The sequence below is a fragment of the Opisthocomus hoazin genome, chromosome 5, assembly GCF_030867145.1.
Source record: "Opisthocomus hoazin isolate bOpiHoa1 chromosome 5, bOpiHoa1.hap1, whole genome shotgun sequence".
NCBI classification, from domain to species: Eukaryota; Metazoa; Chordata; class Aves; order Opisthocomiformes; family Opisthocomidae; genus Opisthocomus; species Opisthocomus hoazin.
In genome coordinates this window covers 48,198,033-48,220,749 of record NC_134418.1, presented here as the reverse complement: position 1 = coordinate 48,220,749, position 22,717 = coordinate 48,198,033, and the positions used below count along the sequence as shown (strand labels likewise).

Here is a 22,717-nt window from a genome sequence, read left to right as displayed (position 1 = left end):
AGTGTGAGGAGGAAGTCCGGGAAGTATGGGTATCTTCCTCTCCATAGTATGAGAGGTGAAAAGTAGCTCTGTGGGTTTGCAGAGATGTGTTGTTTCTTGCTGACTGCTGCTGTAAAAATGTTTTTAGAAAAAAAAAAACAAACCAAAAAATCTTTTTGGGACCTACGTAGTGGCAAGAGAAAGCTGGTAAAACTTGAGCAAACTAGTCATTCCAGCTAAAATTTCAAAGGGAGGGTAGAAGGGGAGAAGCGAAATTTAATTGTCAAAAATCTGAGAGTATCCTGAGAATTTTCTTAAAGAAGAATTAAGGCAAGGGAAGAAGAGACCCATTGTTGATACTACCAAAACTATACTGGTTTGTTAATGTGCAGGTATCCAAGGGCATTCAGCCTGTCAGACTGTGACAATTTGGTCTGAATACTTTCTAAAAACTTCTGATTCCATTCTTGCAGTTCTTTTGTTTGAAGGTCTCTCAAGTCATATCTTGTTAACCTTATGACTTCATATCTTGTTAACTGTATTTTTGGTCATGTTGTTAACTACAAGTTTTCTAAAACTTTGACTTTAATGTATTGCTGTAGATTGTTTCGTGTGAAGTCTAAGAAGCTTAAAACAGATGAATAACGTTTCTACTGGTGCCCACTAACTGGTACTTTCCCTTTAGCCGATGACTTCAGTGAGGAATCTTCATTTTATGAAATCCTTCCTTGTTGTGCCCGTTTTCGCTGTGGTGACCTCATTGTGGAAGGCCAGTGGCATCACCTAGTTCTGGTCATGAGTAAAGGCATGCTAAAGAACAGCACAGCTATGCTCTACCTTGATGGTCAGCTTGTTAGCACTGTTAAGGTAAAACTTTAAATCTTAAATCCTCATTTTTACGGGTTGGAGTGATTTCACTCTCTCTGCGCATATATGTGTGTGTAAAACAGCCACAGAAAATAACAACAACAAAAGCCCACCACAAAAAAAATCCCCCCAGACCCCTACAAAACCGAAATGAGGAGGCTTGCAAAAAGGGGTCTTTGCTCAGTACATGGCTCGGACCTAGCCCTAGCCCTGTTAGGAGGAGAAGATAACAAGTACTTTCTCAGGCATAAGTGATAGTAACACTAAAGTGAAGTGGACATGTTGCATTGAATGTGAGGCAAGGATGACACAGCTACACTGCTGACTAGATTAATTAGAAGGATGATAAAAAGCTGTAGAAGACTTATCCCAGGACCATGTAGCAGAGATCTGCTTTGAATAACAGGGAGATTATGGAATAAGAAAGCTTTTTTCAATTTAGCCATGTTTTTCCTTTCCAAACCCTATTGCTACCCCAGAAATAGCATCCCATTGTCAGTAACAGCATTAGTTGACCATAGGTGAAATGCATTTAGTTGTAAAGGTCAATATTTTGTTGTTAGCTGGGAGAAACTAGGAGGCCAAAAGCAAAGAGCAATGAAGAGCACTGTGGACCTGTCCACTGAGCACAAACTACTCGTGACTTGTAACCAAAGATGGTGCATTTGGCACCTGGCAGGCGTGGGCCTTAAGGAAGTAAGCTAAACCTCATGTGGGGTGCAAATTAGCTAGCATTACTGTACTGCTATAGGTAAAACAATATTTTGACTTTGAAAGTTTACCTTTTGGTATTCCTGTTTCAGAAAGAGGACTTTAGTAGCTTTACTTGTTATGCTAATAGCTGTAATACATGAATATGCATCTGGCCATATGTGACTATATTCAATAGCTGGTAATAAGAGTTTTTATAAGGTAAATAGAGTTTTTATAAGGTAAATAGAAAATGCCTGTGAGATTGTTACTGCCACTATATGTAGGCCAGCATCTTCTCCATGTATTTGTTTTATTCCCATCTGAAAATCTTATCAAATTAAGTTCATCACGCTTGCACTTTAGCTCGAAACAGCATAATTACCAAAGGCATGTTTTCACCGGCTGAGGAAGAAGGAGAAAGAACACAAGGTTATGAGATAGTCTTACTGCTTTTCCAAAATTTAACGACCATCGTAAAGCACTGTTTTCAGAAGCAAGATCCACCCTTGTTCTTCAGCATTTTTAAGCACAGAACTTGCATGTTCTCGTCCTTCATCTTTTGAAAGCCACTTAACATCTGAGCTTTGCATTTACCTTCTGGTTAATGACTTTTGCTGTATCATATCAGAATACCATGCATTACATATCATTTGTTTGGTACGTCCCCTGGTTTTGCAAATGGCTTTCCCAAATTTCTGATCTGTCTGCTTTCTTTTCACGGTACCCATGCTCTCTCAATAACTTCACTGTGTTTTTCTCCCTTACAGCTTCACTACATTCATAGTAGCCCAAGTGGGTCTGGTTCTGCCAATCCACCTGTAGTCAGCACTGTTTATGCCTATATTGGCACACCGCCTGCACAGCGCCAGCTCTCTACATTAGTGTGGCGTCTGGGTCCTACGCATTTCCTGGAAGAAGTTTTGCCTGCCCCAGGTGTTAGCACCATTTATGAGCTGGGACCAAACTATGTTGGAAGCTTTCAAGCAGTATACGTACCATGTAAGTACAATTCAAATGGTAGCTAGTAACTTGGCCCAGGTCTAGTGGAATCTTTTCTGGGCATGCTGGCAGAAGAGGTGAAAAAGGAGAGTATGTGGTAGCAGAGAGGAAAAGCTAACTGTTCATATGAAGAAGATCAGTAGCTGCTGTTGAGGTGGATTATAGAAATCCAAATTACTGTGTTAACATACTCCTGGTAATTCTTGTACTGACATATGATAGAAGTGTTTGTATTCCTTGCTTTGGTTTTAAACCAGTTAGAAATGCTTGAAGCTGTCATTATTCATACTGTATATTGTATTTATCTGTAGAAAGTGAAATTGGAAAGGCATTTTAACTTGTCAGTTTCTAGTGATAGCACTCATTTGCAAATCTGCAATGTATTCTGTACTTTAAACACAGCTGTCTTGAAATGTCATTGTTTATAGGGCCTAAAGAGGTCAGCTGAGGAAGAAAATGAAACAGAGGGATTGGGGTGCAGCAGATAGTCTTTAAGCATTCATTGCAAACAAATATGGGCAATTCTGTTACATTTTTTTAAGTGTTCTTGTTTGGAATTGAGGGGAGTGCAACACAAAAAGATGTGAATAACCTTGTTAGAAACATGTGTCTGTAACCCTGTTTTTAACTATTCAGACAACAGATTCTTTTTTCTCTTATAAGATGAACTGTCAGTAGTGGGATTTTCCGGTTCAGCAGAGCTCCTGTCTATTTTTGCAGTTAGAGTATCTCCTCACTAACATCACTGTTACATCAGAAGATGCTCATTGCTTTAACTGGCTATTACAAGGCTTTTCAGTGAAATATAAATAAAAATGGGGCATGTATCAAGTTGTCTTGTCCTTGCATTGTCTGTCACCATGAGTACCATAATGCTCTCCAGCGCTTCTGGAGGGAAACTGTCACCATCTCAAGGAAGGATGCAGTGAGTGATGAGAGTGGTAGGAAAACAAAAGTATGTACAGGGAGTGCACAGAGTCTTACTTTTCATGGTGAAAGCTTTCACTAGAGTAGTGACAAACGTGTCCATCCCATTCTCTTCCCCTCAACGTAGATGATGTTCAGGCTGTGAAAGAATGAAGTATCATAGAAAGGAAGGCAGATTTCCTTGACCATCTTGAGTGAAAATCTTCAGAGAATTGGATTTTGTCATCAGGGAATTGGATTTTGTCATCTACAGATCTGTGTCACATACTTGCTTTTTTGACAGCTAGACAAACCTGGCAAACAGCTCTGGATTTGGGTATCTGCTAGTCAATGATGATTTCTCCTAGAAGGCATTGTGACTGGCACTGTGCAAGCTTTAAGTACCAAATTAGTGAAAGCAAATTCCGTGAATGTGAATTTGTTCATTCACTTTCGAGAACTAAAGATCCTCCTGCCTTTATGCTGAGGCTATGTTCACAAGGAAGCCCACAGCAACTTAGAAGTCTTCACTTCTTAGCATGCTGACTTTCTCCAGTGTGGCACTGTATTTCTCCTGCACAAGCTTTGCTCGGTTTGTTGTATTTCAGGAGTGGTCTGCTCCAGAGCAAAGGGCGTGTTTCTGTTTGGGGCTTCTGTTCACATCATGTGCACTGTGCCAAACCCTATAGAGTTTGGTAGGAGGTGCAGTATGAAGCTCTGTATCTTACCCTTTTATCTTTGCCTCTCTTTCCAAAATGCTGGTTTTTCCATAGCATAGTGATTATTCGTGGGAGTGATGAAGAAGGGAAGAGCCCTTGCAGTATTCCACTGTTGTCCTTTACAAGAAAATTGTGTCTGACTTGCCGTTTCCCCATGCAATGCTGCTTTTGGAAGTTTTGTCCCTGTTTTCAGTGAGTGAGGTTGCAATCTTCAGAGAGTTTTTCGTGTGTTTAAATAAAATGAAAAACCTGATACTCTTTAAGTCTTGGAAAGACTGCTTAGAGAGTGGTTACTAGTTAAGGAGAAGGAATTCCTTTGTCTGCTCACTGAAATGGAGGAATGTTCTCAGGGCTTCCATGTGAGCAGAGGTTCCAGTAAGGATTTTTTTTACGGGGAAACTAAGACTTCTAAAACTCTTTTTAATGAGTCTTGATAGAGACTTGACCCTGTTTCAGAAAATTACCTAGACACTCAGCTTCTCATTTGTTTCAATATTAGGGGAGGAGCCTTCATGCTTTTTAAGTTCCATTAATGTATTTCACTGGAGTTGCAGACCCCTTTTGACCTGGAATGAAGATGCAGCAGTGAATCTCTATGTTGAGCTTTCAGGTGCTGAGTTTTGCACGCTTCCTCTGAGCATTGTAGACAGCTGTCAATCATAGTGTTTGCAGTACCTCACTGGAAGCATCCACTTTCGGGGCAGTGGATACAAAATATTAAAGATACTGTTGTAGGGTCTCTTCGGTGCCTGGGCCTTTTGATCTTTATTCAGTCTTGCGTCTCTTGTACCATTCTGTAAGGCAGTTTTCCTAGCAAACCATTGTAAAAAGCCTGTTGTCACAGGCAAGGATGCAAATGTGCCAAATACTTCTCTGGTTTTTGACTACTTTGTTTTTCTTCAGGCAGGAAAGGAAGTGAACAGCCCTTAGGCTGTACGCAAATTGAGTACAGGAGTAATGTTGCCTTCCAAAAATTCAGATGAGGAAGCACCACATATTCTATTGCTTGGCCAGGCACAGGCTGCCATTTGCCATTACAGGTTAATATTGTAGACCTTCTTGAAAGGAAATGTTTGCTGTGCATTGCCCTTTTATCTTAAATAGCAGATTTATTCCACGACTCGTATGCTATCAAGCTATTCTTCGGTACAGCGAGCAAGTATGCAAAGACAGTGTCAAATCTCAGCTATTTGTAGAACATTTCTTCTATACTTATTCTGCAATATAATTTGCTTAAGATTTTGCTCCCAAAACCGATAAGAAAAATAGTACTGTTACTGAAAGAACTTTTATTTTGTCTTTAAGGTAAAGATTCGAAGTCTGAAGGGATCAACCCATCTCCAGTATCTTTGGTACCAGAAGAGAAGGTCTCTTTTGGTCTCTATGCGCTGTCAGTTTCTTCATTTACAGTGGCAAAAATAAGGAAAATTTACAACAAGTTGGATAGTAAAGCTATTGCTAAACAGGTATGGTGAGAAGTGAGTTGGTTAATGTACTACTTGTTTGTTCCTTTCTTTTAACTTCTTTCAAGGCAATTTGCTCAATGAAACCAGGAACAGTAATGTACTTGTCAGAAGAGTTGCCCATAATAACTTTCGTGTTTTTAAGAAGAATTTTTAAAAAATGAGGAAGATTGTACCCCTGAATTTTATTTGTGTTCTTGAAATTACTAGTAGCTATGTATCTCAGCGCCTTTTGGAGGTATTGTGGCTTTTTAACATAGACGGCAGTTGTAATCCTGTTGAAAAACAATATAATATTGCTGAACAATATTTCTACTGTTGCAAAGGAACAAAGCTGACTCTGTAGTCCTCTGACTGTGATTCAGATTTGGAAAACAGAGTATCGGTTTACATTTTTCTTCAAAATACATCAGAAGCCAGTGAATTACTTGTACAAAGGACGATCTATGAAGAAAGGCTGAGCGAGCTGGGGTTGTTCAGCCTGGAGAAGGCTCTGAGGAGACCGTGTTGAAGCCTTTCAGTACATACTGGGGGGTGCTGGTAAGAACAACGGAGAGAGACTTTTTACTGGGGTATGTAGTGACAGAACAAGGGGCAAGGGTTTTAAACTGAAAGAAGGTGCATTTAGATTGGGCATAAGGATGAAACGTTTTACGATGAGGGTAGTGAGATGCTGGAAGAGGTTGCCTAAAGGAGCTGTGAATGCCCCATCCCTGGAAGTATTTGAGGTCAGATTGGATGGCGCTTTCAGCAAACTGATTCAGTGGAAGATGTACCTGTCCACAGGAGGGAGATTGGAATAGGTGATCTTTAAATGTCGCTTTCAACCGAAGCCATTCTATGGTCCGGTGAAATTATTGCGGAGGTTAGATTCATTTTCCTTAAACGTTGGAGACTGGAGATTTCTCTTTGCTTTGGACAATGTCCTAATGACTCTAGCATGGTTCTGTTTTGTTACATGTTACTCTTTATCACATGAGGAAAATATACATGTTATGTTCAGGCTTACAAAAAAAACCCTTTTCCCTTTAGCCCTTGCTTTTTTTCTTGTTTTGTTCAGCTGGCGATTTCTTCTCATGAAAATGCCACACCTGTGAAGCTGCTACATAACTCAGCAGGGCATTTGAATGGACCAGCACGCTCCATTGGTGCAGCTTTAATAGGATATTTGGGTTAGTTGTGTACTTAAGAAGTAATACGTTTAAATATGATTAATTACTTGTCAATAAGAACTTAAGTCTATAAGATAAATCCTGTAATTGATGAACGTTAATGGTACATTGTTAAATTTATTTAAAATTTTTATATTTTATGGACATACTATAATCTTTTTTCTTTTTTACTAACATGGGATGCTTGTTTCAGTTTGCCATGTCATTATGAAAATACACTTAATTACTTAGGTCATAAACTAATTTCCAGTGCAATATTTCCTGATCTTCTGAGGTGTCATAGGTCTTCTAGTGATATTCTTTTCATAATTCAAGCAATCCTAGAATGCAAATTAGTTGCGTATATTCACAATTATTTCCTACAACAATTAGATTGGATTTGATTTTGATTTATTTTCTCTGCCTGTGCTCAGGAGTAAGAACATTCGTCCCCAAGCCTGTTGCCACTACACTGCAGTACATTGGTGGAGCAGCTGCAATTTTAGGACTTGTAGCCATGGCATCAGATGTAGAAGGGTTGTATGCAGCTGTGAAGGCCTTAGTCTGTGTGGTAAAGAGCAATCCCCTAGCCAGCAAAGAAATGGAAAGAATCAGAGGTTATCAGGTATGTAAGAAATGGGAAGAGGTTATCAGGTATGTAAGAAATGTCAGACCAGGCTGATGGATTGAATTTCATTTTCAGTCCTAGAAGTTCCCATGGCAATTCCTTGTTGTGTTATGGTAACCTGAACTTCTGCTCTGAAGTTTACTGAGCTCTTGGCCAATTAGCATAGATGAGATATTTAGGATGGCTTTTAAAGGAGAAGGTGGAAAGTTTTGCTAAGTAGTTGTGCATGTTTAGCTGTTTTGCTGAAACTGACCTTTCATTAGGAGCAAGGAAGAGCACAACTATGGCACTTAGGGTGATTCTTTTCCTGTGATGATGAACCCAACCCTGCAAGGCTGGGATCTTCTGTCTCTGTGATCTGCCAGTAAGAGAGTAGAATAGAGACACATGAAGAAAAGCAAACAAGCGGACTCCTAGAATCATCATTTTGAGGAGACTGCACAGACTTTATAGTTGGTGATGCTGTTTGCTTTCAGGCTAAAGAATTCTTAATTCTCAATAGGGGTGGGGAAGTGCAATCAGTTATGCAGAAGGTTTGGTTGACTGACTTGAAAAGATCTTCACGTGACCAATGCGTTTTACGTTTGTCATGAAGACTGCTTTACTGAAAGTGAAAGTGAAAGTTCGTGCTGTGTTTTGGGTGGTGTATTTACAAACCTTGTAATGCGAGTGGCTAGTGTAGTTATGTCAAAACATATTATTCCATGTAGCCTGTTGCAGACCTTGGCTTACTTTGACTAAACAAATCTAGACAGTGTCCTCCTTGCACCATAAACAGTGGATCATCACATACGACCTTACATTCCACTTGTATTGACCTCAGCAAATAGCACAGCTTGAGAGAAGAAGCTGAACAGGCCAATATGTTAAGAGTTTAACAAGTTTGTATCAGAAGACAAGAAATAGCAATAGTACATCTGGCAATTTGTTCTTTCCCAACCCACATCAAAAGAAGTTAAAACAGAAATGAGAACTGAAAGGAAGAGATCTGCTGTCATACCTAGGGCAACAAACGGTAGCAAGGAAAAAGAAAGTCAGGCTTATTCGAATTTATATTGTCGTGGCTGCTTTTCTTCAGCGCCAGAATACCTCTCATTTGTGCATGCAGTACTCTAGGAGTGCTCTGTTTAAGTCTGTCATGTCCAGAGTTGCTGTCCAGGAACAAAACTATCTGAGAAACTATCATGTGCTGTCTTAAACGGTGACTGACTACCATAGAGCCGAGAGGTGTGTCTATGTGTGCCTGATCCTCACAGCCTGCAGTGACTGCTGTGCAGAACAGATGTTTTATGAGCTGGAGGGTGTCCTGGATGAGCCTGTCTTCTAATCAACTGTAATGCCACTTTCAAGCTTTTTCATCAAGATTATCAACTATCAGATACACTTTAAAGGCCTTCTCAAAAGCGACATTTCATCCATGCTTATTTGTGCTTAGACAATGTTGCTGTGCGTTCATAGGCTACTAATTCCCTTTCTATTTACTTGTTCAAGTTGCTGGCAATGCTGTTAAAGAGGAAACGATCACTTCTGAACAGCCATATACTCCATCTGACCTTTTCCTTGGTGGGAACTGTCGACAGTGGGCACGAGACCTCCATTATTCCAAATTCTGCTGCATTCCAGGATCTGCTCTGTGATTTTGAAGTATGTAAATGTGCATGGTAAAGCGATGATGATACTGGATAGCAACTAAGTCAGGTGCTGGTAGGATGTCTTCAGTATTGAACAACAGCAAACTAGGTTGTTATCCTGAGAACTTGCTACTTCGTATATAGTACAGTAAAACAGCTAGGCAGCAAATTTATAGGTAACTTTTCCTGCTGAAATTGCTTGAATCACTGTAGAAACAATGAGTGGATACCACAGATGTTTCTGCTTTTTGTTGTTCTAGAAGATACATTTTGTAGTTTTCTGTTCCACAGCAGTATGTTTTAACCCGTGTGTTGTACTGCAGTACGTATATGGAGGCATGAAAAACATACTGAAAATAACAGTAGGAGGTAAATTTTCAACATAGCACATAGGATTCACTGTATCATACGTCTCTTGCAAATTTAATAATAAGGCAGTTAAAATTTTGCTTGCACAACCTATGAAATATATAAATGTTGTGTTAAACTAAGGAAAGTGGAGAAGTTCAGAAGGTAATGCAAGTGTAGTAGAGGCTGGTAAACAGTGTTATACAATACATAGAAGTCATTGTTTAGTGTTTTCTACTTTGGCATTATCTCCACCTGATTCACCTATACAAAAATAAATAAATAAATATACTACTGCCACTTCTAATCCAGCTATAAGATACTGAGTTAGTAGCGCAAGTCGGTCTTACACAAATGGCTTTATGGAGTTATCCATTTACTTTTTTTAGATATCTATTTGAGTATATCAAAGCACTCCTGCAAAGTCTTGTATGTGAAAAAGCTCCTGCTGCTTACTATGGCCTTTATTTTAATAAAATCAGCTGACCTTGTTAACTTTTTTTTTTTGAGAGCTTAAAGGTCTTCACTGCACCCAACCAGCCCCCCTTGCCAGGATCAACAATACACTATAATTATGGCACAAAAAAAAAAGAAGAAATGAAAAGGGCAGACCTGAGTCTTTTTTTTTTTTTTTTTAACCTTAGTGGGGATCTAATACAGAGGGTATTTGTCACCCAATGAAGTTTCCTCTTTTTTTTTTTGAGGTGTAATATTAAAACTAGAAATAACTGTGCTGTGTCTAAACATAAATTCTTCAGTATCATCTGACTAGCTACTCTTTAACAAACCGTTTAAATTACACTATTGCTTCGTTTGTGCTTACAAAATTAAACATAGACTTAATCGAAGACATTGCATCCACAGGATGTATACCATATTTGTAGTAGAGCTCTAAGGTATATCAGCTGTTTAGCAGGGGAGAGTGTGAATCACAGCCCAGCTCCTTTTACAGTGAGGCATGAATTCTACTGAATACTCTTCTCTCTTCCCCCCCCCCCCCCGCCCCGCTCCCCATCTTTCCCCCATAAAGGAACCAGCTGAGAAATTTAATCAATGGTGTACAGTCATTTGAGACAGCAACTACTGTATGAAAGATCCCGTTTCCTATTGTTTAGTTAATGTCTGTCTTTTTTTTTCCTGGAGGCCAAGAACTGGAGAATGAATACACTTAAGAGACTAAAAAAAAAAAATATGCAAGTAGTAGATCTGTGAGTCAATAAGAAGAAACTTTCCAAAAGCCTCAGGTTTTAGGTGTTTTTTTAATTTATTTTATTTCTGTATTCAGAAATCAGTGACCGAAACATTTCACCTAAATTGCATAAATTAGATGTTCCTACTCTTCTGCTAAACAGGGAAATGAAAAACTGTGTTCTGATCATTTTAGATTACAAGATTGGAAGAAAAGCAAAAGACATAAAGCTTTTCATTCAAACCAGTTTTATACACCACAGCACAAGTATTAATTATGCTTTGTCCAGTAGCAAGTCAATTTTAAGATTTGCAGCTATAACTATGAGCTTTCTGACTTTCATATCTTTCATTGCTTCTGTTGATTGAACAATGGAAATTTTTTGGTGTTTTTTTTTATTTTTTGGTAGAGGATCTATTTAGAACAGTGTGTGGGAAATGCCAGATAAAGATTAAAAAAAAAATAATCAGGGAAGACCTTGAGTTCAGTCTTGGCAGAAGATATTAAGTTAATTTTACAAAGACAAAATCTTCACTTAAGCCAAATAAACTTAACACGGCATTTTGCATCAGCCTGGTAAACACCAGTAACTCCTTGGGAGCCATTGCACCATCTGTTTAAAGAGAAATTCCAGATAGTGTGTTATTTTTTTGTGTAGAATGCTTTAAAAGTTTTTAGCATGATACACTAACAGAGAATATGTTTGGTATCCAAACCAATGTGTGTTTCTTTGATCTTTGCTAGTATGTTTAATACTTACCTGAAGTTGAAGAATAAACAATTAAGAACCTTACAATGAGCTTTTGAGCGCAATGGCCAGGTAAATAGTCATATAGATGAACAGTTTCAATCTCTTCAAGCCTTTTGTAATCTTTTGATATACTAATGTCAGTTTTTAATCTTAAAGTGGATTTGTGTACAAAACATGTCATTGTTTATTCTGTATTTCAGGTCTGGCTTCATGCACCCTATGAGCTTCATCTGTCATTATTTGAGCACTTCATAGAACTTCTTACAGAGTCCAGGTATGAGCCGATGCCAAGCTAGTAATGAGACTTAGAAGCATTAGGTAATATGTAGAGGATGCGCCAATTTTAAATTGCCACCTCCTTTTTTTTCCTTCTTCCAGCGAAGCGGCAAAGAACGCTAAGTTAATGAGGGAGTTCCAACTCATCCCAAAACTGCTCTTGACTCTTCGAGATATGTCTCTGTCCCAGCCTACTATTGCTGCAATTAGTAACGTGCTGAGCTTTCTGCTTCAAGGCTTCCCTAGCAGCTATGACTTGCTCAGGTAGCCCACACTTGTGATAATTCTGGCTTTTGTGTTTTTATTACGTTGGTGATCTTGGTCAGAAATATATAATGGTAGTACTGCTGTGGAGAAAGTAACATGAAGTGCTCATGTACTGAATTTTATCCTCTAAGAAGTAACTGAACTAGACATAGACAATAGTTTTGTTAATGCCTTTATTTGCATATTAAATTCAGCTTGTATCTAAACAGGTATGACTGAATGATAAAACTGGCTTAATGTTCTGCAAGTGAAAAGTAAAGGTGTTGTGCTACAGCTCGCTTGTTCAAGTGAAGCACTGAGCACTTTTCTTAAATACCACTGAATATGACTTAAGATGGAGTATAATGGATACTTCTGGTTAAAATGCAGCTTTGGTTACTTTCCCACATGAAAGGTTTAGTTCAAGATTTTTTCATTAATCTTCACTGTGTGGAAAAATATGTAAGGCTGTGAGATGTAGTACTGTTAATTCTGACTGACGAAAGTTACATAAATAATTGCAGTTTGTATGTACAGGAGTATTTGAAATGCTTTTAAACGAGTTCAACTCCTTGAAAACTTATTTTTCTTATCTCCTGTTTCATTATAATGGAAATGGATAAAATATTGCAAGGTTTGGGTGTTCTTTGCATATGAATGGTCATGTTCTTAGCTTCTCACTTCAAGTACAATTAAAGGTGTCAGAAGCATCAACCTGAACATCTTAACCTGTCTTCGTTTTAATTACGCAGGACAAAAAATGATTCAAGAATAAAACCGTTGATTTTGTGCTTAAATGGTTACAGAACAGATTGTAGAATGCCTGTCTGAGTGTTTCTTGTTCTCCTTCCTGGAAATAATAATGTGAAATATTGTATAACCTGGGAGAAGTTATGCTAGCTAGGGATCATTTCAGGTTAGTTCCAGAGGAAAGAGGAATATGCTACATCTCCTTTCTCTGAGTAGCATGTCATCATCTTGTCTTAGAAAACATTGACCTTGTGTTACATCACCTCAAGCTGTAGGCATAAACGTTATACCAGAGTCAAGCAGTCGCTGTTTTTGATGTAATACTTGTTCAGCTGTAATGGTTTGAGAATAATGTTTTTGTTCTCCTTTCTTTAACTTGGGGTGTTCCATTTATTACATTTGGTGGTATCTCCCAGTTTCCTTTCTTGAATCCTAGCATTTTCAGGGTCCCTTACCTGCAGACTTGTCTGTAAAGATTCCATTAATTACTACACATTTATTTGTTTTTTGGCTAGTAGCTGTAGTTGGAGACCATCTTCCTAAGTCTTCAGATGTGAGAAAGTTGACGTTTTTGGATATCACCCTCTCACTAGTGTTACAGTTTTATGTTTAAGGTGAATTATTGATAGATGAGAGTGCATCTGTCATATCAGTGAATAATGTTTTTTCTGTATATATCCAGGTTTGGACAGTTCATCGCTTCCACATTACCTACATTTGCAGTCTGTGAGAAGTTTGTGGTCATGGAAATAAACAATGAGGAAAAGCTTGATAGTGGTAAGTGCCATCATGGTTAGATGCAGTAGAAGAGAAATACTTTGTGATCTCTCCTGTGCTGAAATACTTAAAATGTAGAAATAGCATCATTAGCAATATTGTAATTTTGTAAAATTGGCTGCCAGCTAGTTGTGGTACTTCAGTATTGCTTGCAAAGCAGTGCAAAACCTATGTACTCATGTTTTGTTTTCTTTCATTTAACACTACGTGGTTTTGTTCTGCTTCTGCCACTTGCTCCTTCACATCAGCTGTGCATCTCTGCTTCTTTGTGGGAAGAGCAAAAAGACAAAAAAGGATTACTAGATTCATCTGCTGTCCAAGCGTGGAGGAAGTGAAAGAATTAACTAAGACAGTCTAGTTATTGTTTTTAGGCAAAAAAAGTAGTTCCTTTACTGTCCTTCAAGAATGCTTATATCAGATTGTTTTGAGACCATTTCCATCCTTGTTTTCCTAAAGAGAAAAAAAGAATTGTGTTTTCGATCAGTCTCATTGAGCAGAAACGTTTTAGCCCCCCCAGTGGATGTCACACAAATAACTGGAAGGGGGTGCACAAAGATCCTGTGTTTCTACATCTCTTGGGAATATACTGGTGCAAAGGGACAAGTGAGAAAGAAGTGTTTCTGCTTCAAAGTTAACTTTATTAGTCTGGTTTCCCGAAGAACAAGGTTTAGGCAATCTGTGTATTCATTGTTATCCCCCTCTGCCTCTACTGTTCCTTCTGAATACTTTTGCTTATTTCGGTCTCAAAGATGGTTAAATTCAAGCTTTTTAGTGAAGTGGGAGTGGGTATTAGAGAGAGATCCAGAATGGTGGGCTCCCTATAGGCCAGCCGTGTTTTTTTTTCCCCAGGCTAACCACAGCCTCAGCTGCTTTTTACCTACCAGGGGGACTGAAGAACCTTGGGGAGAAATTCAGACTGTAGCAGGAAGGATATAGAAGTTTTTGAGGCAAAAGGCGTGAGATTTTTACGTTGCTGGTCTTTACCAGTTCCGCTGTATTTCTGCCATAGAAGGTGCTTTGTGTTTATGTCTGTGACTTGTGCACAAAACCTTGGCCCAGAAAGTGTTCATTTATCTGTCTTCATTTTTGCACATCACCTCAAGCAATGATTCGCTCTTTTTTTTTTTTTTTTAAAGATGTAAAAATGTGGTCCTCCTTTGACAGCATAAAGTACAACAGGAGAGAATTCACAAAGTAACTGTAAAGCTAGTCCCGAGGTGCATGTATTGGCTTGTTTTGCAGTACGCGTTTTTCAACTGATGATGAGTTTGGGGATCTATCAAAAGAAAAGGAAACTAATTTTTCTCCCCACTTGTTAGATTTGGAGGGAGTCGGGAAGGATCAGGCTTTTTTCGTGGGATTTCCTCCTCCCCCCAGACTGCAAAATGCAAAACATTTATCACCATGTTGTGGGGGGCTGGGGCAGGGGGTGAGCTGGCGGGGAGTGGGGGGAGTGAGGATTTGGTTGTTTTTCTGTCTCTACTTGCCAGGAGTGACTAGTTTAGCTAATTTGGACCACTTCATCTTAGATTATTGTCTGAGAAGCTGTAGTTCTCTTTTGCCTGTTCTTCAAACTGACCAAATGCTGTGTGATGATGATAATGAGTTACCCAACATTTCTCGGCAGCTTATAGCAGGCTGCCTGCACTGTAGCACAGTTTTCTCTTGCCCTGAGTGGGATCAGGTTGTGTTTGCTTATGTATGAATGTTATGAATAGCCTTTAAAATACCCAAATTCCAAAAGCCTTATTTGGCTTTTTTTCCCCCCTCCCCCTTGTACTTGATGTTTAGGAACAGAGGATGATTTTGGAGGACTTGTTTCAGCTAATCTTATTCTACTGCGAAACAGGCTTTTAGATATCCTTCTGAAACTTCTGTATACGTCTAAAGAAAAGACAACTGTTAATTTGCAGTAAGTACAAAAAACCTCGATGTAGAGAAAGGATATTATTTTTTCATTTCAAGGCATAGAATTATAGAGCCCTAATTTGAATCACTAGTTGAATAGCATAATTTTAGAGAATCTACTGAATGATTTATGCAGATGTCACTGAATTAGCTTTGGGTATGCTAACAGAAATGGAATGCATGATTACTGAGTTGTATGCAGTCAATTGTGGTTGCAAGAGTGATAGTACTGAGCAGGTGCTGGTGTAACTAATACATATCATTCAGATATTGCATTAACTGTTTTTTGTTTTGAATCTTAAAAAAAAATACAAACAGTGTAATACCATGGTTGACAGCATTAGTAGAAACTTATGCTTCAAGTTAGGAACAACAGAAGTAAATACCAGCAGGAGAGGAAAATGCAAAGTACATTTGGGGGGAGGTTGCTTGCTTCTTATTGTTACTTAATGGAAACAAAATAACATTTGTAAAACTGTTAATTTTAGAACTCTGAAGGACAGAGGATCACAAGTGGGTAGGATGCAGTGGGAACAAGTGCGTATGTCTGGCTGCTTTGATTTTTTTAATTTTTGTTATCTGGAGGGCTAGTTCTTTAACCCTCTGCTCTCCTCGTGAACTCCTTCATGCTGTTTTCTTGAAACTTCATGCATTGCTCTAGAGAACATAATGTGTCAAAAGAGAAAACTTTCTAGAGAAGTGGGATAGTCAACTTCTCATTTGATTAAGATCAGATGGCTTCAGTAGGGGTTATTGTTAGGGTTATTGACCGTAGAATGCCCCTTAGTTCCTTAAAATTACCAATGAGGGAACATGATATTACAGTTTAACGAGGCACTAGAGTCATATGGTGAGTTGGAGACGAGACTTTGAAACAGTGTCAAGTTAAACCTTGACAAAATACAACTTGCAAGAAAGTGCTTGGTAGGCTGTATGGAGTTCATTGGAGGCATTTTGTGGACGTATGACATGTATAGATTATGTAGTGATTGACTGAGCATTGATTGACATACAACCTGAACCTGTTTGAGCTTTTCAGCATAATTACTTTAAAAAATTAAAAGGAAAAAAAAAATGACTGTACTCTTTCAAATATTCCCAAGCAACTCTTCCCTTAAAAAAAAAACAACAAACAACCTTCATTTTTTAATACCGGCTTATTAAAAAGGCTTGTGAAAGCTCTCCACCTATGTAAGGCTCATCAAAAAGTATTTGGAAATTATAATTTGTGGACAAACGTTTCCAGTTCAGTATTCCAGGTATGTTATCAAAAGCAGCAATTCGAGAAGTCTTATGCAATGGAATAGTCTCAGTAGCTGTATTTAGTCTTCCCTTTCTGGGGAACACTGTGGGACACATACACTGTATGTGTTCCAGTTAACAAGATTTGGTGAGCATCAATTCTTATTGTGTAGTAAACTTATTGAAGAATTCAGGTAACTCTTCAATAGATATGATTTTTCTCCGATCTTGACGTTTGTCCTGTAGGGGAGGACACTGATTTTTGCTATCTAGTAGGAGACTAAATGCTGTGAAATGTGACTTTTTTTCCCCTTCCCTCTCTTTAATTAGGGCTTGTGAAGAACTGGTCAAGACACTGGGTTTTGATTGGATTATGATGTTTATGGAAGAACATCTGCATTCCACCACGGTCACAGCAGCTATGCGAATTCTTGTGGTCCTGTTGAGTAATCAGTCCATCCTTATCAAATTCAAGGAGGGTCTCAGTGGTGGAGGCTGGCTCGATCAGACGGACTCTGTCTTGACCAATAAGATTGGTACTGTGCTAGGTATGGCATCTCACGACTGAAGGATTGCGTGGGAGTGCATGTGCGTATGTGCTGAGGAGGGGGTTATTGTGTGAGTACTGTCTGGCAGATGCATTCTTTCTGTTGCTGTTGTCTGTGCTGCAGTCAGATGACTCTGTGCTTTATTTTTCTTGCAACAAAGAGCTAGATTTCCTAAACAAAAGGGAGTGGTTTTACAAAGCTGCGCTTCAGTTGACGTTACACATATTTCATTATGGTCCAGTCTTGCCTCATCAGCTGCACAAAGCCTGGGTAGCAAATCAGTTTTTTCTCTTACCATTTTGGTGAGGTTAAGTCCGTCCTGTGGGCAGGCGCATCTAAGCAAGATGCAAAGGCAGCATAGTATATCACCTTATGTACACAGCTAATAACAATTCAGTAGAATTCTTTCATCTGTTTACTTTTCATTGTCAGAGCATCATGCGATGTTGCATCTGATTTGCTTTGTCTAGGGAGTTCTGTGCCAATTAGATTTACCAATTTGAATTTTTGCTGTCTTGGGAATTTGTGTTCCATGGTATCATCTCAGCCTTTCTTTTCCTCTTCCCTCTCCTGTGTTCTTCTGCACGCATGCACTCTCTCACTCGTGAGCGCTCTCTCTCTTACTAAAGACTTTCTTTGCAGGTTCTTAAAGCCTCATTTATCCAGGTTATCAGACCTTTCTGTTACCCCGCATGATCTAGAATTCATTATATAAGGCTTTAGTGCTACAACACCCATTCTGAGCATCTCTAAGCCATCTGAAATGCATCTCCAACTGTCTGAAATAACGGATGTCAATTCTGTGTAGACAGGTGTAGGGCCATTTCCCCTGGGCCTGAGTGTTTTAGTCAAAATAAGATAGTGCTTGTCAGATGAATGCCTATTCAGACTCCGATGCAAACCCATTGACATTAAATGAGAATCTTTCACGAGCTTGAATAGGCTTTAGATCAGGGCAGTGATATTAGTAGTGCTTTCAACCTAATTGTTGTTCCTGAAATGACTGTACAAGGAGCCACCTCTTTGTTTTGCCACAGTATATGATCTGTTTCTGTGCTAAAGTTTTTTCTGAATTGGTTTATTATAAGGCAATAATTGTGAAGTGTTGTTGAAGCAATCTTACTTCAGGAAGAGGGCTTTTCCTGAAATGAAAATACAAAGTCCATTTTTTTTCTACTTCATCTCTTTGAAATCTATTAAAGTATCTTATGCTATCTTGTTATGTTTTGCAAAAATAAAACTGTTTAGGAAGTCTGTCTATCTACAGTGATTTCCCATCATATATCCCTCAGGATATTCAACGGGGAACAGAGGATGGTTCTTTGCGTTATTAATGAATTAGGAAGGTTAAAAAAACAATTTTTCTGAAGCCATATTACATGTGCGAACACTTATTGTTAACATCCTATACCATCTGTTGTTTGGCTAATTCTGATTAAGGTCCTGTATGTTATTTAAGAAACAGTGTTTGCTTGTGTATGTGCCTTAGGTGTATGTGCCCTAAAACTTAAAAACCATTGATATTTTAGGGAAGTAACTGTTGTTTGTTCGTTATCCACTTTAAGTGTCCAATAACATAAAAACTTTCTTTAGTCACAAATCTTTCTAAGCAGGGTTTTGATTTACAGCCGCATTTGTAGAGTTTTTACTATTTTTCTTATGATGGTGTCACTTTAATTGAATCCAAGTTAAACTGTGACCAAACAGGTATTTTTAAACTTGTCTCATCAAATTATAGTGACAGATTATCTAATTTTTATACCCTGTGTTTTTTAATAAATTACATCACATTGGCTCCAAGATTTCTCATTAAATCAGATACAAGCCATTTTTGTTCAAGATTAGTGATAGAATTCGTGCAACATTTTAGCAAAGATTTCAAGTAGTCTGGTTCATGGTAGATGTTTTCTTTTTAAAAAGAAGTCAAGTTCTGGTGGAAACAATGTCTGTATTAGAGCCTCAGAAAAACAACCTGATCTCTGGCAGTGTCAGAATCTCTGCTTCCTTCCTCACTTGGAAATAAGCACTTCTGCTGTCCCGGTGTATTTTTTATTTCTTAATAGGAAAATGAAATACCTAGGTAGAAGCAGGGTCACAAAAGGTGAGTTTTGTGCCTCTGGCAGTGCTTAAAATAAAACGAGCATTGAATGTTTCATAGCAGGTGATTAACTGGTAACAAAACAGCTGAAACAATATTCCTCTGAAACATCTTTGGAAACAAATTAGCTGCCCCCATGGACTGTGGGATTGCTGCTTGGTAATATAAATCTGTAACTGAAATTAAGGTGATACTTCCCTCTCAGCCAACGAGATATCTTTTTTCAGAAGTTTGGGTGTTTTAAAAGTCTGAAATTGTGGCCATAATTAGAAAATGGATCTGTGTGTGTATGCAGTAGCATTAGGTAGTCTGTGGAGCAGTGTCATGTATGTGGTACTTGGAGGCAATAATTTCCTTTTTTTAAATTGATTAACAAATTAGACATCTGAAGCAGAATTGCATAATGTGTGTGACAGTCTGTATGCACACATTCACTTTTTACAGTGTTAATTTCTGAGGAGTTACCTTCTCAAGTTCACTGCTGGAGTACGAGTGAGCTTCACAGGCATTTCCCTGTTAACATTGTTGGCTTTTTGTGGTTTTTTTCATCTTAGGGTTCAATGTCGGCAGGAGTGCTGGTGGCAGATCGACAGTCCGGGAGATTAATCGGGATGCTTGTCACTTCCCAGGCTTTCCCATTCTGCAGTCCCTTCTCCCAAAGCACACTAACGTACCTGCACTCTATTTCCTCCTCATGGCCCTTTTCCTGCAGCAGCCAGTCACTGAACTGCCCGAAAACCTGCAGGTCAGTGCACCTGTCATCAGCAGCCGGTGTAATCAGGGTTGCCAGGTAGGGATTATCTAGTAAGATGTAAATGTAATTCTGTCTGTCATGAAAGAAAATAATAGATTAACCAGGCTCCCTCCTTCTCTGCAGCTGACTCACAGTCACAATGCAGTGTGTAGTTCTGAGCTGTTTGGGGTGGGAGGACAAGGTACTGTGGGAGTGTGTGGAAGCCAGTCTGCTATAGCATAACTGTCGCTGGTGTCTTTCTGGTCTGTTTTGGGGTCAAATGAGAAGCAGATCCCTGGTTTGAGCTGGCATGGTGTGGGCATTGAAGAGGGCATAATTTTTTTGCTTGGTTTCTTTGTTGCTTTTTTCCATTGTTTTTCTTTGTTTTGTTTTGTTTTTTAAAGTGGAGAGTTGCTGTGTTAGAGAGTTACAGACAAAACAAGGTATTTTATTTTAGAAGTCTCTGTGATTTTGTCGGGAGGCATCTCAGTTGTTGCCGGAAGATGTTTACTGTTCTCATTCTGAACAGATTGATTTTGGACTTGTTTTAATTGTATGTAAATGAGTAAATATTATATGGTCTACAACAGAGTCCTAGGAAGCCTTAGTACAGTGCTTTGTGGAGAAAAGCCACACTCCCAATAAACAAGGCATCTGTTTAGAAGAAATGCAATGCAAACATTCATTTGTGAGTGGGAAATGGAAAGTAAAAATTTCGGACCAAAAGGTATTCTGTCTGCCTGTTTTCTCAAGAGGAATACTTGACAGCACATTCAGCACTGTGCTACAGTAAAGTAGAGACATGAAGCCTACCTTCTGCTTTACAGCATTGAAGTATGGCACTGTTAAATCAAAACTGAATTCAACTAATTAAACTATTTAGCAGTAGCACTCTTAATGCTTAGAGGTGGGCACTTTGTCCTTTGTTATTTTTTAATTGATTTAATTTTTTGGACTTGATGGAAAATGCAGCTTGGTTTGTTTTGTTAGGTTTTTTTGTCTGTGGGATAACATGTGGATTTTACTGCTAGATATGAGTGAAGTAAACTGAGGTGATTGTGCAGCACTTGTGCTGACAGGTCTCTTCTTGTTTCAAAACACTTAAATACTTTGAGAAGGTGAGAGTTGCAGTTACATTAGCCCATGGTTACAAGGAATTTTCTTCAGTGACATGTGACCTTCATGTGAAGCTTTTGGAGATACAGTTTGGAGGACATGAAGCAATTCATTTTTTTTAAATGCTGCCAAGTGAGCCTATTGTAGGTATAATAAAAAGCAGTATCAAATTGCATGGAGGAAAGGGATTAATTCATGTCTTCTTTCTTCTCTTTCATCTCTTAACAGTTTGATTTAGACTCTATCTGGACATTCATATTTGGAGTTCCTGCCTCCTGTGGCACCGTTACCTCTTCAATACACAGTGTTTGCACAGAAGCTGCCTTCTTGTTATTGGGAATGCTGAGGAGCATGCTGAATTCTGTAAGCATAAAAAAATTTGCTTCTATTTGAATATACAGAATTGTTAGAGTTTACCATGTGATCAAAAGCCAAGTTAGAAAAGTTGAGGTTTTGTTAATGTCACAAGCCCAGCTTCGAGTTAGGCTCGTAATACTTGGGTGAAAACCATCATTGTCAATGGGTTATTCTATTTTACTTTATTTTTCAGTATCTGTAGAAATATTATTGGCCATGAAATTGATGCTGCTTTTTCACAAAAAGGCTGGACTTTTGTGTTTTGCTGCAATTAAAACAAGAAAGCAGAAGGATAAAATGCCCTTGGCAGAGATCATTGAATTTCTTTCCCCATTAACATTGTGGGGGAATGTTTGAGACTATATCCCATCTGCTCAGAGCTATGCGAGTTGCAGATTTCATGCATGAACCTTCCACATGCAGAGAAGTCCCCTGACTATTAATAGCCACGTGGTGGAGGAAATTAATTACTGCCAGAAAAATGTGTCGCCTTCTCATCTTTGAATCTAATATTAAGAGTAGTGAAAGCTGGTTTCTTAGTGAGAAAATTTTGCATTTCCTTGGAGCCAGAGTGTGTTATCTACCAAAAATTATCTCATGAAATGTTTGAAAAACAGAAACTGTTTGATTGTTGCCTGTTTAGTCATCATGTGTTTATGTACTACTGCAGTACACATTCCTGTTGCCACATGTTCTGTCTCTTGCTGGTGACCTGTTCTGTCATGTGTTTGGTGCTCACCTGTTCGGACACATTTGTGACATGCTCAGAGACATGTGCTGTCTCTTGCCTTGCTGTCTTGTGCTGTGTCGTCAGATGTATGTTCAGATATGCCATCACGTTTTGGGTTGACGTGATTCAGGTCATGTTTACTAACATGTTTTGAATCATTACATGTTAGGACAAATATTTTGTCTTACGATTCATCATGTGTTGTAAACGTGGTCAGTCTGTGACATGCTCGAACACATGCTCAGATATAGGTTGCTGTCATATGTTAGACTGCCATGTTATTGCTGTGGGTTTATCACATGTTCAGTCATGTGTCTGGCTACATTTCATCATGTGGTTGCAACATGTTCCAGCCTGTTTTATCATGACATGTTCTGTTGTAACGTTTGTCATGTTCAGCTATGTGTTTCTCATGCATTTATGATTTGGTGACAAGCTGCCTTATGTTGTCATGTGTTTGTGATGATTTGGACACATGTTCTCTTATCACAGGTTCTGTTGTCACATGTTGCAGGCACATGATTTGGACATGTGGTTTATGTGTTTGTTAGAAGTCGGTGACTTGTTCAGTTGTCACACATTCTGGAGGCAAAATTAGCCATGTGTTTGGTC

At 38.7% G+C, this 22,717-nt stretch overlaps 1 protein-coding gene across 5 annotated transcripts in view; it reads left to right on the top strand.

Annotated features, from left to right (window-relative positions):
* Window positions 1-22,717, top strand: part of WDFY3 (WD repeat and FYVE domain containing 3) — a 211,650-nt gene that overhangs the window by 130,579 nt on the left and 58,354 nt on the right. For 4 of the 5 annotated variants that reach the window (XM_075421129.1, XM_075421128.1, XM_075421127.1 and 1 more), the window contains 13 exons: window positions 665-846; window positions 2,307-2,538; window positions 5,469-5,629; window positions 6,687-6,798; window positions 7,212-7,402; window positions 8,897-9,049; window positions 11,525-11,598; window positions 11,703-11,864; window positions 13,279-13,373; window positions 15,165-15,285; window positions 16,854-17,071; window positions 19,724-19,959; window positions 21,247-21,381. In XM_075421129.1, coding sequence (XP_075277244.1) covers window positions 665-846; window positions 2,307-2,538; window positions 5,469-5,629; window positions 6,687-6,798; window positions 7,212-7,402; window positions 8,897-9,049; window positions 11,525-11,598; window positions 11,703-11,864; window positions 13,279-13,373; window positions 15,165-15,285; window positions 16,854-17,071; window positions 19,724-19,959; window positions 21,247-21,381 — 2,072 coding nt within the window. The remainder of the gene's footprint in view (window positions 1-664; window positions 847-2,306; window positions 2,539-5,468; window positions 5,630-6,686; window positions 6,799-7,211; window positions 7,403-8,896; window positions 9,050-11,524; window positions 11,599-11,702; window positions 11,865-13,278; window positions 13,374-15,164; window positions 15,286-16,853; window positions 17,072-19,723; window positions 19,960-21,246; window positions 21,382-22,717) is intronic. The other variant, XM_075421126.1, reaches the window with a different exon arrangement.